Source organism: Ptychodera flava, chromosome 13 (genome assembly GCF_041260155.1).
Source record: "Ptychodera flava strain L36383 chromosome 13, AS_Pfla_20210202, whole genome shotgun sequence".
NCBI classification, from domain to species: domain Eukaryota; kingdom Metazoa; phylum Hemichordata; class Enteropneusta; family Ptychoderidae; genus Ptychodera; species Ptychodera flava.
This window is the reverse complement of record NC_091940.1, coordinates 34,251,592-34,270,082: the sequence shown is the minus strand read 5'-3', so window position 1 is coordinate 34,270,082 and position 18,491 is coordinate 34,251,592. Positions and strand designations below refer to the sequence as shown.

Genomic DNA, 18,491 nt, shown 5'->3' with positions numbered 1-18,491 from the left:
AAAAAATCGCGTTGCCGCACCATTTTTTTAAAGAAAGACTTGATTAGAAACATTTCTTATTTTTTTGCCTAATACTCAGGGGTTGCATTAAGAGCTGGCAGCCGGCAAAATTGACCGGTTACTCTCACGATTTCGCCGGCTACTTTTTCGGAATTTGTAAGTATCGAGTTTTAAAAGAAAAGCTAAAAGCGTTTGTTTTTGATTTTTTACTTTGTCCTCGTTGTGCTTGTCATTTGTCTAAAGTAGCTTTCTTGTCCTGTAACATCATGTTATTTGTTTTTTTACTAAAATCCTCCTGTAAGTGCAGATGTATATGGTTTTTAGTCCCCACGGACACCGTCCGGGGGGACTTATAGGTTTGGTCATGTCCGTGCGTGTGTGCGTGCGTGCGTGCGTGCATGCGTCTGTGCGTCCGTCCGTCCGTCCGTTCACGCAGATATCTCAGAGATGCCTGAAGCGAATTCATTCAAACTTGGTACAAGGATTACTTCATATGTCATACAGATGCACGTCGATTTGTTTTGTGATACGATCCAATATGGCTGCCAGGCGGCCATTTTATTACGATTTTTTCATATACAGAGCCATAATTCAGGCATGTTTCAACTGATTTTATTCAAAGTTGGTACAAGGACATTGACCAATGTCATAGATATGCACGTCAATTCTTTTTGTGATACAATCCAATATGGCCGCCGTGCGGCCATTTTGTTACGATTTTTAGTCCCCACGGACACCGTCCGGGGGGACTTATAGGTTTGGTCATGTCCGTGCGTGCGTGCGTGCGTGCGTGCGTCCGTCCGTCCGTTCACGCAGATATCTCAGAGATGCCTGAAGCGATTTCATTCAAACTTGGTACAAGGATTACTTCATATGTCATACAGATGCACATCGATTTGTTTTGTGATACGATCCAATATGGCTGCCAGGCAGCCATTTTATTACGATTTTTTCATGTACAGAGCCATAATTCAGGCATGTTTCAACTGATTTTATTCAAAGTTGGTACAAGGACATTGACCAATGTCATAGATATGCTTGTCAATTCTTTTTGTGATACGATCCAATATGGCCGCCGTGCGGCCATTTTGTTACAATTTTTTCATGTACAAAGCCATAACTCAGGCATATTTCAACCGATTTTAATCAAAGTTGGTACAAGGACATTGACCTATGTCATACAAATGCACGTCAATTTGTTTTGTGATACGATCCAATATGGCCGCCAGGCGGCCATTTTATTACGATTTTTTCATGTACAGAGCCATTACTCAGGCATGTTTCTACAGATTTTATTCAAAGTTGGTACAAGGACATTGACCAATGTCATAGCTATGCACATCAATTTGTTTTGTGATACGATCCAATATGGCCACCGTGCGGCCATTTTGTTACGATTTTTTCATGTACATGAGCCATAACTCAGGCATATCTCAACCAATTTTATTCAAACTTGGTACAAGGACATCGACCTACGTCATACATATGCATATTGACTTGTTTTGTGATACGATCCAATATGGCTGCCGTGTGGCCATTTTATTACGTTTTTTCATGTCCAGAAACATAATTAACTCAAGACATGTATCAAGCAAATTTATTCAAAGTTGGTACAAAGAGATTGACCAATGTCATACATATGTATGTTAATTTGTTTTGTGATACGATCCAATATGGCTGCTGTGAGGCCATTTTGTTATGATTTTTTCATGTACAAAGCAGTAACTCAGGCATATTTCAACCGATTTTAATCAAAGTTGGTACAAGGACATTGACCTATGTCATACATATGCATATTGATTTGTTTTGTGATTCAATCCAATATGGCCACCATGTGGCCATTTTATTACGATTTTTTCATGTCCTGAACTACAACTCAGACATGTATCAAGCGAATTTATTCAAAAGTATTTTTATCACAGACCTAATGAAGAGGACTCTATCCTCTCTGAGGACCTGTAATCAAAGCACCCATTAACAAGTGGGGACTGTGTCATCAACGATGACTTGTTTCATGTACAGAGCCATAACTCAGGCATGTTTCAACTGATTTTATTCAGCGTTCTCACCAGGCCGCGATTCCGCGACATTCTCGCGTATTTTTCTGTTTTGTCGCGGATTTCTTGGGCGTGCGCGCCAATAGTGGCGCGCCTTTGAAATTATAAACTTTCGTGGTGCCAGCCGTACGGCGCGGCCAGCCGTATCATACAGCCAATACTTCTCACCATGGACGTAAATGATTGACGCGAGTAATTACACTTCCTGGTTGAAACCGAGGCAATCTGGAGGCAATACCCGTCAGAGGGCGTACTTAAGCCACAGTCACTTGTGATTCGATACATGATGGCCGATGTGTGGATGCATTATCATTATGTATACCACACAGCGGCCGTCGTGTATTGAACCACACGAGACTGTGGTAGTCTGACGCACTGGACGTGTTCGCCTTGCATGCATACCGTTACATGTCCACGGAATTCGCGGAAGCTGGAGGCGTCATGGGCACGATAAATATTTTAATAGGCTACGACAATGATAATCCGAACTACGAAAACACAAGAATGTAAAGCTTGTATATCCCTAAGGAATTACATGAACATTTTTCGAAAACAACGAACTCGAAGCTGGTAGCATTATACTGTGAGTTCCGCATGGCAACCAGGGTCTTGAAGGGAACGACGTTATAGTGTTCGTGCCGTTGAGATTCAGTGAATTTTTGTTCTCGAAAAATAACGCAACTTTGTCTGAGATAATTTTTAGGTCTTTGCTATGTTTGGAATCATGTATAAACTTCGCGGGAGATACGTGTTGTGTGATGTTATAAGGCATTTGCTCCGTTCCTCGCCCACGCGACCTAGTACCTACGACTGGAAATGATCGACAACTGGCCCACTGCCGATTGATAATATTATTCCAAAAGTAGTTCCGAGGTTTAAATGTGGAATAGTTGGAGGAAAGTTCTCTTATTATGCAAAAAATTATCAATTCTTGGCTTGCGCATGTGATAAGTATATTATTCCAGGCGAACTTATACGTAAGAACATGGACGTCTTTTTTCCATGCTTCAATCAATTGACAAAATTTGTAGCCTTGGCTGGCGACCAAAATTTCACGTCAAAAGTTGATGATTGTTTACAAACATCATAGGGATATGTTTCCTGATCTAAATAGATGCTGACTTGGCCTGTTCCTTCTGCTGGTTGTGAAAGGGGGTTTAGTGTGCGAAAAAAAGTAACTAATGACAGGAATCAACTGGGAGCTGAACGGCTGGACACTCTAGCAACTACTGTTATTGTAGAGGGCCCCGAAATGGACTTTCACACTGGAAAGAACGAAAGTCCCATAGACTTTTCATTAAAAGGCACTGATATTCAATATCAGTTGATATTTTCACCGAATGTTTACAAAAAAGTTGTTAAGTTGAATGAGTTGTTGAGTCCTTTATTTTTTCCATGCATAGAATAAGGTTCGTATTTGCAGTTTGACTTTTTTAACATATTTATATATTGTCTCACAAAAATCATCCATTGTCCCGCTTTTTTTTGGTCAGCGGGACAAAATGTCCCACAAATTTTTTTTTCTGGTGAGAACACTGGATTTTATTCAAAGTTGGTACAAGGACATTGACCTATGTCATACATATGCACGTCAATTTGTTTTGTGATACGATCCAATATGGCCGCCAGGCGGCCATTTTATTACGATTTTTAGCTCCCATATATGCATATGTATATATGCAAATGGGAGGTATTCTTATAAGGTGGAAAAATGTCGTCTGTATGTATGTATGTATGTACGTATGTATGTATGTATGTATGTATGTATGTATGTCCGTCCACGTCAAAAACTCTTAAACTGTAGCACCTACTGTCTTAGTATTTGGTGTACAGGTGCGACTAGGGGTGGAGATGTGAATTTGTTCAAATGAACATGTCAGTGCCAAAAATATGCAAATGAGGGGAAAAAAGGAATAATCCTGCAAATGGCTAAAACTCAGTAAGCATTGATCAGATTTGGTTGAAACTTGGTATGCAGATTTCTTTAGGTATTCTAAATTATGTGTGCAAAAATTTGGATGAAATTTGCATGTTTGTATTTTAGGGGTATTTTTTCCGTTTTTTAGTCAAAAACTCCTGTTCTCTGAAATGACTTGTCTGATTGCTATGAAACTTGATATTCATGTTCCTCAGGATGAACTCAGTCATGCTTGTACAAATTGTATTGATATTGTCATATTTGTAATTTTAGGGCAATTTTCCCAATTTTTGATAAAATTTTTTTTATCCAAAAACTACTGATTTGATAGCTTTGATATTTGGTATACAGGTATTTAAGATTAATCTCAATATAATTTATTGAAGGTATGTTGAAACTGGCAATTTTTTTTTTATTTTGGGGCAATTTTTGCCTATTTTGGTCAAAATTTTTTTCTCCTAAAACTTCTGATCTGGTAGCTTTGATATCTAGTGTACAGGTTCCTAGGGTTTATGTTAATTAGATATATTTAAAATTAGGATGAAATCTGCAATTTTGTAATTTGGGGGCAATTTTTCTCATTTTTGGTCAAAAAATTTGTTTCTCAAAATTTACCAGTCTGATTGCTTTGATATTTAGTAAACTGGTTCTTAGGGTTTTTGTTAATAAGATATATTGAAATTAAGTTAAAATCCGGAATTTTGAAATTTGGGGGCAACTTTGTGAAACTCTCTGTTTTACTGGGATATCTTTCATTCTGTATTTTTAAGATTTTTTTGGGTAATTTTATACCTACTGGAACTAAGAGAATATAATGTGGTGATTTAGTAAGCATTTGATGTGTTAAACTGTATTTGGTGTTGAAATGCGGTAAAACAATCCTGGCAGATTTTGAAAACATTCCAAACAAATGCCAATAAAAAATTCAGCCAGAGAAGGTTTGACAAAAAGAAAAGGTGGGAAAGTGGGGAAAAAAGAATGTACAATGGATTTAATAAAATAGATAATATACCTCATCGATCTTCCAGACACCCCTTATCAAATGGTCCACCCCAATGTATTTTTGTGCACAATTAACCATGCAGTGTATTTTAGTTTAAGATGTCAAGTCGGTAAGGATTTGAACGGAATAGTCAAGTTCACCACAGTTTAACTTTATCTCTTGAATTGTGTCATCATCCTTGTGTAATTGGTTAAGTTTGTAAGTTGTTCCAGATGTGGATGCACCAGCTGTTCTGGAAGAAAACAATGTTTACTTTTCCGTGTAGAGTTTCTGAGTTGATGATTGTATGTTGAAATTTCTCCATGTATCTGATGTATGGGCAAAGTGTAAACATTGGTTGCATGTTATGTATTTCAGTCTATGTCAAATATTGTAAATGAAAAATCAAGAACAGTTTGCTGTGTGCTTGTAAAAGATAACATATTTGTCAATACATAAACTGCCTTGCAGATTGATTGTCTTAAAGATTATCACAGAAGTAGATAAGGAAAAGAAACTAATCAAATTGCTGTAACGTATTCACTCTCAGTGCCTGTATAGGCCTATACTTAACTATTTTATCATTACATTCAGCTGTTTGTTGTATCTTTATCACTCTCCATGGGCCAAGGCACACTTGGGGTCAATGTCATCACTCTGTGCCAGTCTGTGTATGTCAGTCTGTCTGTATGTATGTCCATGTTTCATACAATTGTTGACTTGTTTTGATAACTATATGGGAGCGAACAGTGATGTTATTACGATTTTTTCATGTACAGAGCCATTACTCAGGCATGTTTCTACAGATTTTATTCAAAGTTGGTACAAGGACATTGACCAATGTCATAGCTATGCACATCAATTTGCTTTGTGATACGATCCCAGTGTTCTCCCCAGGATCAAGCAAAAGCGTAGTGGCTAATTTGCATAATTATTTGCATATCATTAATTTATATTTGCATATGGATATAAGCTTGCACATGCACCCACGCATTTATATACACTCACAACAAAATGCAATGGTAACACACAAGTATGCAATTTGAACATCATGGAAACTCTGTATTACACTTAAATAAATCATCACAGTATAGTAGAATTGCAATTAAAATAGAAGATTCAAACAGTAACAGCAAGTTCAGATTGAAAGCAAGAAGTGGTTCGTCTGATTTGAGTATCATTAATACATATACTGCTAATAAAATTGTCAAAAATTGCCAACAAAGAGGAAAATTCACAAGTTTAAGCTTTATACAATTCAAAAGTAATTGAGTTTTATATCATTTTTGAACAACAAACACCGCGAATAATGTTCATCACGCACAGGCGCTCCTTAGCTCGATTTTCGGATCGATCTATTGATCCCGCAGTCAATATGCATATGCCCGCCACTGCAACCTAAATACTCACAAGGTGTGCAACACAATCACTCCAAAAACACACCACCCGATTTGTCAACTGGCCGTGCGCTCGCACAAAACATTCAGAACTACACTCCCATATACCTAGTTGGATCACAAATTTAACCATCTCCTCAAAAATCACGCCGATGAATGTGTTACTCGCGTCATCTTGAAGAAATCGGCCGTGTTTTGAGACCAAGCGCAGTGAAATGTGGCCTGCAGAACGATTCTACCATATGACGTCATTTTTTCCACTGCTGATTGGTTCAACTATACTTAACCAGTGACGTCTTGCCATGACCTTTGTTTTGGCCGTTGATTAGCCAATCAGTAGTGGAATAAATTACATCATATGGTAGAATCATTCTGCAGGCCACATTTCACTGCGCTTGGTCTCAAAACATGGCCGATTTCTTCAAGATGACGCGAGTAACACATTCATCGGCGTGATTTTTGAGGAGATGGTTAAATTTGTGATCCAACTAGGTATATGGGAGTGTAGTTCTGAATGTTTTGTGCGAGCGCACGGCCAGTTGACAAATCAGGTGGTGTGTTTTTGGAGTGATTGTGTTGCACACCTTGTGAGTATTTAGGTTGCAGTGGCGGGCATATCGACTGCGGGATCAATAGATCGATCCGAAAATCGATCTACTTAGCAGACTACCCAGCTAAGGAGCGCCTGTGTCATCACAGGGATCAATTTCAACCAGCGCCCCCGCATAACTACCACTGCCACTGAACATCGTCGTTCGATTCTTCATTTTAAAAATACCACCAAGATGATCACAAGACATGAACTAAGTACGACTAGAATCACTCGAAAATCAGGTGTAAAATCTTTCAGAGAACGTGTCAGAGTGGAACCACACGCGACGCCAGGATCAATGTCAACACGTTATAAACACGTCGGCCAACATGGCCGCCGCCATATTGGAATTTATGCAATGTGAACGCGATCGCGATCGTGATCGTACTCGGACAAAAAAAAAGATCATCGTTGCAAAATCATAATCAACCTCACTAGTCAACTGCTTCTTTTGTTTCTTTTGCGGTCCATTTCGTTGATCAAAGCATGGGAATGTGATCAAAGGCCCCGCTAGTGCTACACCGCCTAACTCTGTGAATACTTGTCCTCGATGTATACCGACTAAAGGTCTTTGTTGGTCGTAATAGTCGTTGTAGAATGAAAACTTGTGAACAACCCAGCCGATTCTTCTATTGTTTTAACGTTCCTCTCAGCACTTACGGACAACTTATCGGACGCATACCATACTTCACACCTTCCACTCTTTCACCAGGTTGAAAGTTGCAGTGAGCGCTAATGAGTAGACAATGCATGCAACAGCTGGTAGCTACGCAGAGCGTGTGAACCAAAGGATGGCGGGAATATTTTAAAGCGTAGCGGGGAGAGTCGAAAGCGTAGCGGGACCGCTACGCTAAAATGGCCTGGGGAGAACACTGGATCCAATATGGCCGCACGTTACGATTTTTTCATGTACAGAACCATAACTCAGGCATATCTCAACCAATTTTATTCAAACTTGGTACAAGGACATCGACCTATGTCATACACATGCACATTGACTTGTTAGCTCCGCTGTCAGCGACGCGGAGCTTATCAAATAGGTTGATTTTCCGTCGTTGTCCGTCGTCGTCCGTCGTCGTCGTCCGTCGTCGTCGTCCGTCAACAATTGCCTTCTCCTCTGAAACCGCAAGTCCAATTGCTTTGAAATTTTATATGCAGTTCACTTGGGGTGACCTCACTTAAGTTTGTTCAAATCGTAGTGAAATTTGCATATTTGTATTTTTGGGGCATTTTTTGCTGTTTTTGGTAAAAAGATCTTCTCTGAAACCGCTTGTCCGATTTCTTTGAAATTTGATATGCAGTTTACTTAGGGTGACCTCATTTAGATTTGTTCAAATCTTGGTGAAATTTGCATATTTGTATTTTTAAGGCAATTTTTGTCATTTTTGGTAAAAAAATCTTTAAAAATCTTCTTCAAAACTACTGGTACATATGTCCTTAGGGATGATCTATTTCAGATTTGTTCAAATTGTGCAGAAATATGCAAATTTGCATTTTTAAGGCAATTTTTGCCATTTTTGGTCAAAAAATGTATTTCTCAAAAGGTGCTGGTCTGATAGTTTTGAAATTTGGTATACAGGTTTCTACAGATGAGCTAAGTTATATATATTGAAATTATGGTGACATCTGTAATTTTGTATTTTTTGGGGCAATTTTTGCCATTTTTGGTTAAAAAATGTGTATTTCCAAAACTACTCATTTGATAGCTTTGCAATTTGGTATACAAGTTCCTACAGATCACTTTAATGATATTTATTAAAATTATGATGAAATCTGCAATTTTGTAGTTTTGGGGAAATTTTTGCCATTTTTGGTCAAAAAATGTGTATTTCCAAAACTACTCATCAGATAGCTTTGAAATTTGGTATACAGGTTTCTATAGATTAACTAAATGATATTTATTGAAATGATGATGAAATCTGCAATTTTTATTTTTTGGGCAATTGTTGCCATTTTTGGTGAGAACATTTTATTCTCAAAAACCTACTCATCAGATAGCTTTGGTTGACATGTTCTTAGGGATGATCCAATGTGATATATTCAAAGTATGATGAAATCTTCAATGTGTATTTTTGCAGCTTATTTTAGCCACTTTTCTCTGGCCACTGCATTGAGCTATCAAAGATTTCCACCTTCTTCATCAACATGTGTCAAATATAGTTATTCTCTACATAAACACAGCGGAGCTATATCGGCCGCTAGGTCGCTTGTTATGTGATACAATCCAATATGGCCGCCGTGTGGCCATTTTATTACGTTTTATCATGTCCAGAACCACAACTCAGACATTTATCAAGCAAGTTTATTCAAAGTTCGTACAAGGAGATTGACCAATGTCATACATATGCATGTTAATTTGTTTTGTGATACGATCCAATATGGCTGCTGTGCGGCCATTTTGTTATGATTTTTTCATGTACAAAGCCATAACTCAGGCATATTTCAACCGATTTTAATCAAAGTTGGTACAAGGACATTGACCTATGTCATACATATGCACATTGATTTGTTTTGTGATTCGATCCAATATGGCCACCATGTGGCCATTTTATTACAATTTTTTCATGTCCTGAACTACAACTCAGACATGTATCAAGCGAATTTATTCAAAAGTATTTTTATCACAGACCTAATGAAGAGGACTCTATCCTCTCTGAGGACCTGTAATCAAAGCACGCATTAACAAGTGGGGACTGTGTCATCAACGATGACTTGTTAACTGTATCATATCTTTGTTGGAGTTTGAAATAAATAAATAAATAAATAAATAAAAATTACTAGCTCAAGAACCGCTATTTTGAACGCTTTGAAAATTAGTATGCAAGTACCTGAGGTGGACCCTATACAATTTTATGTATATCGTTAAGACATCTTTAATTTTTTAGTTTTGCTGAATTTAAGTAAAAATTATTCTTCTTTGAAACTACCGGCCCATTGCTCTTAATTTTGGTTGGATGTTTGCAAGGGTATTACCCTTCTAGTTTGTTGAAATTACGACAAAATTGGCAAAATTACCATTTTGGGGCGATTTTTGTCATTTTTGGTCAACAATCTTAAAAATCTTTTTTCTTTTAAAACGCTGGAGAGACAGCTTTTATATTTGGTATACAGATGCCCAGGGATGACAATAGTTAGATATCGTCCTGAAATATACAAATTTGTATTTCTAAGACAATTTTGTTGTTTTTGCCCAAGAAAACTCGTTCTCAAAAACTAATTGTCTGATAGCTTTGTAATTTGGTATAAAAGTCCCCAGGGATGTTATATAAATCTTCTACTCAAAGTTTTGATCAAGAAATCATTTTCTCCCAAAGTTCTTTTTAGATTGCTTTGAAACTTGATATACTTATCTAAAGGGCTAACCTCTGTCAGATTTGTAAAATTGTGGAGAAATTTTCATAGTTATATTTTTAAGGCAATTTTTCACATTTTAGGCAAAAAAATTATTTTCTCTGATTATCTGAATCTACTATTCTGATTGTCTTTAAACTGGTTTACATAGGGGTAACCTTAGTTGAGTGTCTTCAAATTGTCATGAAATTTTCACATTTGTACTTTTTGGGTAATTTTCTCGTTTTTGATCAAAAATCATTTTCTCTGAAATAACTGGTCCGATTTCTTGGAAACTTGGTATGCATGTTCCCAAGGGTTAACTTTGTTGGGCTTGTTTAATATGCCATATTGTATTTTTTGACAATTTTTGCTGTTTTTTGTAAAAAAATGCCAAATATCACATTCTTTGATTCTCTGGTTGAATTGTGAAAACGTCAGAACCGCTGCGCACAACACCTTGGTATTTGGTGTGTGGGTGCTTGCTTAACTGTGAATGGGAATTAGTTTAAATGAAGTTATCATTGGCAAAAAGTATGCCAAACAAAAATTAATGAGCTGCAAAAGTGTAATGTAAATTTATGAAAATGTCAGTAACTGTGAGTCAGAATTTTACATCTTTTGTGATATTTTTACAGAAACACAAACCAAAAGGCCTCCAAGCCGATAATGAGTTGTTTTCTTAAATATTACTGTTTAATGAATTACCAAATATTGTTTACATTGACCCATGTAGTACAATATCAGAAGAAGACATCTTTAGCGTGGTACTGTAGATTGTTTGGTACCAGGTTGCATGGCATTGCATATGTGTATGTTCATTGCAGCAGTTGCCAATCCTAAATACTTCTCCTTGGTGTTTGAATGAACATGTATCACAATGTGTTCAAATGCACTTGACATTATGATTATTACCAGCTTAGGCCTATGGAAGCTACTAACGGTGTATGTTTGTACTGTACATGTACACTCAATCTAGTGTGCCATATCAAACCAAATGTAATCCAAGTTTCATTTACGCAGTTTTCCTTACCCTAATACTACTGTGATTATTAAAGATTTCATTATATCATTCTATGAAAACGTGTTGAATGTCAATGCTTTTTCTGCCTTTTTATACAGGATATTAACATGCCTTACAAGCTTGGCATCGGTCAGCGTAAGAAGCATTATTATAAAAAACTGCAAAAAAGGGCATGTGAAAGGAGGGGACAGAGAGGAAACCAACAGGATGACAGTACAGTCTTTCAAGATGTCTTTATCAGTTCAGATGTTGATTTATGCAGTGGCAATGACCAACAACCTGAATGCCATTCTTCTGGTGGTGCTTCAGATCAGTCCAACTCACGGGTAGTACCCCGTACTGTGTCTTCTACGATTACATCACAGAGCCAGACAAATATCAAAAATGTGCATGCAGGTGGCAACACATGTGATGAGACATTGCCAGACAAAATCAGTAACAGACAAGCGCATGACAGTGTGTGTAACAACACGGTCCCCAGTGAACAACTACATCGTGTAAACCAACCCATCCAGTCAACATTCCATAAAGTTCAGGTTTCCACACATCTGCAACAGTCAGAACTTGTGCACAGTGTCAACTGTACTGGTACATCTTCCCTTAAAGGTAGGAGACACGATCCACGGGAATTAAGTTGTTCCAGTGTAAGACAATCTGATGCCTTACACAGGCTTTTTATCAAGTTGCAAGGCCATGGCTGGGATACTGGTCAAAACTCCTTTGTGAATGATGAAACTTTTTTAAAGTCTTAAATACATAAGGCCAAAGTAATTAAATTCTTTGTTTTGCATCCACTCTAAATGGGAAAAGGTACGCGTCTAAGCAGCTGAAAAACACACACAAGAAAATTAACACAATGTAATTTGATTGCAGGAAATAAAAAATTGTAACAAAATTTTAGTTCAGAAAAGCTGAGCGGTCATGTCCTAAAATTTCCTATTCAAATACATTATGTGTGTTTTTCATGAAAACCTTAAAAACCTACGCGGGTGGGGACGCAAAACAAAGAATTTGATTACTTTGGCCTAATTGTATACTACTGACTTTTGAAACCTAGTCCCAGTTTTTCTTCTACAATTGTAATGTATATGAAACCAGGAATATAATTGAATGATTCCAAATGGGAAATTCCATTTTTGAAAGGTTCCTAATTTTTGAAATTCAAAACTGGAAAATTATCCATATTTGAATTTCCAGCACAGGTGTCATACCTTCAACTGGAAATTTTCAGCCTTTACTGAAAAGACTCATTCATGTAACAACATGTTTAAGATAGGCTGTCTTGGTTATTCAGTAACTACATGTGTTCTGTTTTACCGGTACATTGGACAGCCTTATAGAAGCTCTAACTCTCAACCCTGGCAAGTGTGCCATTAATTTTTATTCAGATCAGTACACTGTTATTGATTTCAGCATGTACCTGTCAAATAAAAGAATTGACAATTTTATTTGTTCACTGACTGACTCCTTCGTAGCTTTGTCTCCCAGCAGCTCCTACTGTCTTAGTATTTGGCGTACTGGTGCACTCAGTGGTGGAAATGTGAATTTGTTCAAATGAACATGTCAGTGCGAAAAATATGCAAAATATGCTAAAATTGCTTATCTGATTGCTTTGAGACATGGTATGCATGTTCCCAGGGGTAAACATAGTTAAGTATACTCTCTGTGGCCTGCCACATCAAACCAAATGTGAGCCAATTAGAGTGTCATTGACGCTGTGTTTGTACAAAGCAGCTGTCTTTGCAAGATAACACACGTAATTGTTTGTTATTTTTTTAGCTCGCATTTGGTATATGCATATTTATATTTATTTATTTTACAGACATGACAGGCATTGCTTCGAGTGACAGGCTGGACCCAACCACAGATGGCTGTCTTGTCAGCACTTCCTCCATCCAGTTGACAGATATGGGATTTTCAGACGGGGTATTGAATGCCCTAAATAGGTTACGTGAACAAGCTGTCTTGACTGATGCGATAATTTGTGCTGAAGATCAAGAGATTCACTGCCACAAGGTAGTGCTGTCCAGCTGTAGTGATGTATTCTGTCGGATGTTCTCTACAAGTACAAACAACACAACTCAAAGAATACACACAAGCATTGCCTCTGCAGATACAATGAGAAAAATCATCAATTTTGTGTATAAGGGGACAACTGAAGTCCAAAGGAGCGAGTTGGAGAAGCTCCATACAGCATCAAAACATTTTGGAGTTACCAGACTGAGCAAATTGTGTGAAAGATTTCTAGGAATCTCCAGAGAAGAGCCTGTGTTGGACTCTGTTGGAAGTGATGATGTTGAGGCTGGGGGACAGCAGACTGCAGAAAAGTTTTTCGTCGTACACGAAATGCCAGTAACTGATTTAGGTACTCAACCTCAGACAGTGGAGAGGGTGAAAGTGAAAAAGGAATGCACATACCCAGAGATTGGAGACAGAATTTCCAGGAATAAGGGAATTGGCCATGAAGTCATGGATTGGGAATCAGGTTGTCATGGCAACAATGCGAGCAACTCTGCCTCAACACAGTGTCAGTCAACTAGTGGTAGTGATATTGGAAATCAAGGTCAATGTCAGTCTTTTCAAGGTGAAAGGTCAGATACTTATGGTGCAAAGACAGCTCATGAGGAAACCATATCAGTGAAAACAGAACCCGTTCTTCTTGATGACCCAGTGTTCCATCAGAAAACTATATCAGTGAAAACAGAACCTGCTCTTCTTGATGAACCTGAACACTGGCACTCACGTAGTTATCAAAATGGTGATAGAGATCTTTACTCTGCGAGTGGTATATCAGCAACACATCAATCGTCTGCTGATACAAACCAGGATCCAGAGGATGCAAGTAATGATGACAGCCAGCAGTTCTACATAGCAACAGAGCTGAACGATGATGCCATGGCAACAGGCGATTCATTTCAGGGAGAGAGAAGAGGAAGTACAGAACTGTCCTCCATGGCAACGGGGTTGATTGCCGCTGGGCATGGAGGAAATAATGGCAATGACAACACAAGGAAACTTCATGAAAGTGGACGTGAAGCAGAGTCAGATACTGCGTCACATTTCAGTAACACTTCATCAAGTACTGGCTATCCAGTTACAGGATTTACGTGTGTCTACCCTAGTTACAACAGAGCAGACCACCCCAGTAACACTCAAGCAGCTACTTTTACATCAAGATCATGTATGGCAGACACGGAGCCAACCCAAGGAGTTTCTACAGGAATAGATAAGGAAAAGACAATGGAAGTGCCTCATAAAGTTGAACCTACACCCAAATGAATGTGAAGAGCAAGCATCAGGAAATGAAACACACAAAGTTTGTCATCTTGTAATATTGAGTTCATGTGCACTATAAAGTTTTGGAAAGTTCATAAAGACTTTCATAACAGGCCAGATTGCAAAGATACATGCAGTGTCAGCTGCAAGGACCGTGGACAGCAATTCATGTCTTTCTCATTGTTCAAGTTTCACCAGAAACAGCATCACTTAGGTTTGTCCAAGGACATATGCCCACTCTGTTACACCAAATTTTCAAGTTACCAAAGTGTGGTCAAAAGCTACAGAAAAGCCCATCGCCACAGTGCATGTGACATTGATGCTCAGTCACAATGTTCTGGAGAACAAAATGGTTCAAAAGATGATGGGGGGCATGCCAACAATGACACATGGTGTAAATGTGTTCAGTGAACAAGTTCAATGTAGAGCACCGAAATAACCAAAACAGAGAACTGCAAAGATTGTGACCAGTTCTTCAGGTCCCCCACTCTATTCAAATTTCCAAGGTCCAAGTACAAGCATTGATAAGAACCAATGTAAAATCAGTCCATTCAAAAATGTAGGAGCTTCCCAGATTCCGCCCGGTATATATCCTTTCACTTGGAAAAAATGTGGACAAAAGTTTTTTGCAGAAAATATTAGTAGATTTGCACCAACAATGTTCAGCATAAACATGGGCTTCCAAGTCAGGTATGTCCTCTCTGTGGCTGGAAATTTTCAGCATTTGTAAATGTGGTTAGACATTCCAGGGAATGATCATGATAGTCAAATCCTGGACCAGGAAGGAAGGCAGTTCCTTGTCAACACTATAACAGGATAGCTCACAGAATGATAGAGGAAAGCAAAATGATGTGCAGAATTCAACTCCTGATGAAGATGACGTAGTTGTTATTGAAGATTATCAAGGACAATAACCAGTCTGCAAATCTTCCTAATTCATAAATATTCTGTGTGAAGTAAATTATTTGCCTATATACAAGAAATTGTCTTTTTGACATTTTACCTGATGTAAACTTTAAATGAGATCTTGCTATCATTATTACAGATACAGATGACTCTATTGAAGTCACCTTGTGCGCATGCTCAACTGACAACCTTCATTTGCTTTAAATGTTTTAAAACAGCCTACATGAACATGTTTGTTTATCATGCATACTGAGTTTTCCATTTTTAATGACACAATGCATTGTCCTCCACATCTTTGAGTAAAAGTAGGGTCAATTTACATAACTTTACCGTATATACTTAGCATATTCTTTTGTTGTGAAAATGCTTGATACCCCCTTCCAACTTGTGCTGGAGGCACACTGGGAGGAGAATGTCATCACTTTGTCAGTTTATATCTGTCAGTCCATCCGTCTGTCTTAAGCAGACCAAATTTACGGAGCTTACAGCTCAAACATTATTGCACCAAATTGACCAACTTTCGTACATGTTGATAGCTTGGATGATTATCTCGAACTGAGTGGAATCTTGTAGATATCTCTTGCAGAGTAAAGAAAAAAATTACATAATTATGATTTTTCACGAATTTCCATTAATAAAGTTATTACTTTGATAATTTGTATACATGTTTGTAGGGACAGTGCATTTGATATTTGTTCAAACTAGCATAAAATTTTCATATTTGTATTTGTTTGATAATTTTATATCAGCAATGACTGTCCAATAGGTCTATTTTGATTTTAGGTCTTTTATTATAACTTTTTTGACATATGTCCATATGATGATGAAATTTAGATTTGTAAATATGTCAAAAACTTTCCAGAACTGTTGGTGTTGTAGCTTTCACAGGTATTGATATGCTCCTAGGAGTGATTAATGGTGACACGTGAAAGTTATTATGAAATTTACATATGTAAATTTTTAGGACAATTTTCTCTTCTTTTTACAGAACATTTTTTCAAACAACAGCTTTCAAATTTAGCTCATAAGTTCCTAGGACTGACTGCTTTCTGTTTTATGTGAATGATGTTGATATTTGGTCAATACTTTCTTATTTTCAGTTAAAAAGCCAAGATATACCGATTTCAATTCTTTTTACATTCGATTCTTTAGATGCCATGGACTGATTATGGTTCCAGTAAAAAATCCTATTTTATTACATTGTATTCTTTTTTCATCATCTCAGTCATACTGTGCTTTTATTTGATTATTGACATTTGACTTGATTGGTTGAAAAACATCGATACTTGAAATACACCTGTTGAGAACCATGTTATGGTGAAGCTGTCGATTTTTCTTTCCCATAGAGGCATTTTCTGGAATATATGGCAAATTTAAGTAACTTTTGAACTTTTGTCTCAGTGTAAGCTTTAGTACAATACAGTCTTTGTGTGTGGTCATTTCTGTCAGAAACAAACTCTTGATACATTTCTTTCTGTTCTGTTTGTTCAAAGTAATGAATCACTTTGCAATTCTAATTGTCTTTAATTTTATCACTGTTAAATCATCAAGAGTAAAAAACATACAAGTTTGCTGTTCACATCTCTTCCCATAGAAATCATTGAAACTTGGAAGATTTTAACAAAATTGAAACACTGCCATCTCTGCGGAGGAGTTTTGCTGTTTTGATCACAAAACATTTACAGAATACTTATAAAATGTTGAAGGGATGAGAAAACTTGTAAATTCTTGTAGGAAAGAGAAGTGAATTAAAATCTATCCATACTGAAATTCAAAATCTGTGCTATCATTGTTGGTTCTCATTGAGAAATATTACATACGTTTATATTTGTGAAAGCAAGGGTGCACATGCTATCATTTTGTGGAATGTTGGAATAGCTTCTTTGTATAATCTAAGTAGAGCTAATGGATCCAACCCTGAATTCGCATGGACCACAGTACAAACAAAACCCCTGCACAAATGCACATAGAAACACATGCATGTGTTTTTCCATACACCTTTGTACACTTGGATTGTTTGAACCGGCGTCATGTGATTTCTAAGGTGTACGGAGTCTGCAAAACAATTCAGCGTGTCTTTCTCTGGAGTAGAACCGTTCCACACATTTGAGTTGCCTACTGAAAAGTGTACATTGCAGTCAGCAATTTAATTGGTGAGCTCTCAGAACTAGCTAGACATATATTACACATGCTCAGTCTGCACATAGACAGTAGAGAGGAACCCTCTACTGTCTATGGTTTGCTGTGTCACCGTAGGATGAGACCATACTTACTCAGACTACTAACAATGACTAAATTATATGCAATGATGTATCTCCCAAGCAGACAACAATAGTAAATATATCCATTGTTTTTCAGGATTAAGGCTGAAGTAGTTTGCAATTTTTTATGGACAATTTCAACGCTAATCAGTGGAACACCAGGAGACATCAACATGATGAGAGACCATACTATGATTATTATTTTTCATCATGTGTGGTCCATCAACAGAATTTCAGTTTGCCTCTGGACAACTACTTGTAAATAAGTGTAACTCAATAGGCCGATGTGGTTCCCTCGAAAAAATGGTTTCTAGCATTCTGGAATGTCGAGTTGTGAAATAGCCCACAATCAGAAATGGCTTCTCGTGGGTGCAGACTCAGGGGGCACAGTCCCTCCCCTTCAGGGACTGTGGTCAGGTGGACCACTTGATATCTTGGGGGCTTTGAAGATTTTGGGGCAAAATCATTCTAAGAAGTGGGCTTTAAAAAAAGTAGCCACACATGACAGGAAAAACAAAACTATTGAAAGCAGATATAAACAAATGCACCCATAGTTGCCTTCGTTATTTTATTTTTCATTTTGTTGCATTCTTTTTCTTTCTCTAAGAGATTGAAAATGAGCCCCCACAAGTGGTAAATCTGAAAAGAATTGTAGAAATTTGAGAGTCCAATAATCTGTTCCCAACCTGTTCATTAAAATTCAAACGTCAATCTCTGTAAAAATGACCTAATTTATGAGAGGCGGCTT

The 18,491-nt window shown here is 37.5% G+C and overlaps 1 protein-coding gene across 10 annotated transcripts in view; it reads left to right on the top strand.

Moving 5' to 3' along the window:
* The window catches only part of LOC139148242 (uncharacterized), a 75,224-nt gene extending 57,938 nt beyond the window's left edge, over positions 1-17,286 (top strand). For 6 of the 10 annotated variants that reach the window (XM_070719568.1, XM_070719566.1, XM_070719561.1 and 3 more), the window contains 2 exons: positions 11,399-11,906; positions 13,123-17,284. In XM_070719568.1, coding sequence (XP_070575669.1) covers positions 11,408-11,906; positions 13,123-14,579 — 1,956 coding nt within the window. In that variant the 5' untranslated portion in view covers positions 11,399-11,407 and the 3' untranslated portion in view covers positions 14,580-17,284. Of the gene's footprint in view, positions 1-79; positions 157-11,398; positions 11,907-13,122 lie in introns of all 10 variants that reach the window. The other 4 variants (XM_070719560.1, XM_070719559.1, XM_070719570.1 and 1 more) reach the window with 3 other exon arrangements.
* Positions 17,287-18,491: the final 1,205 nt, after the last annotated feature.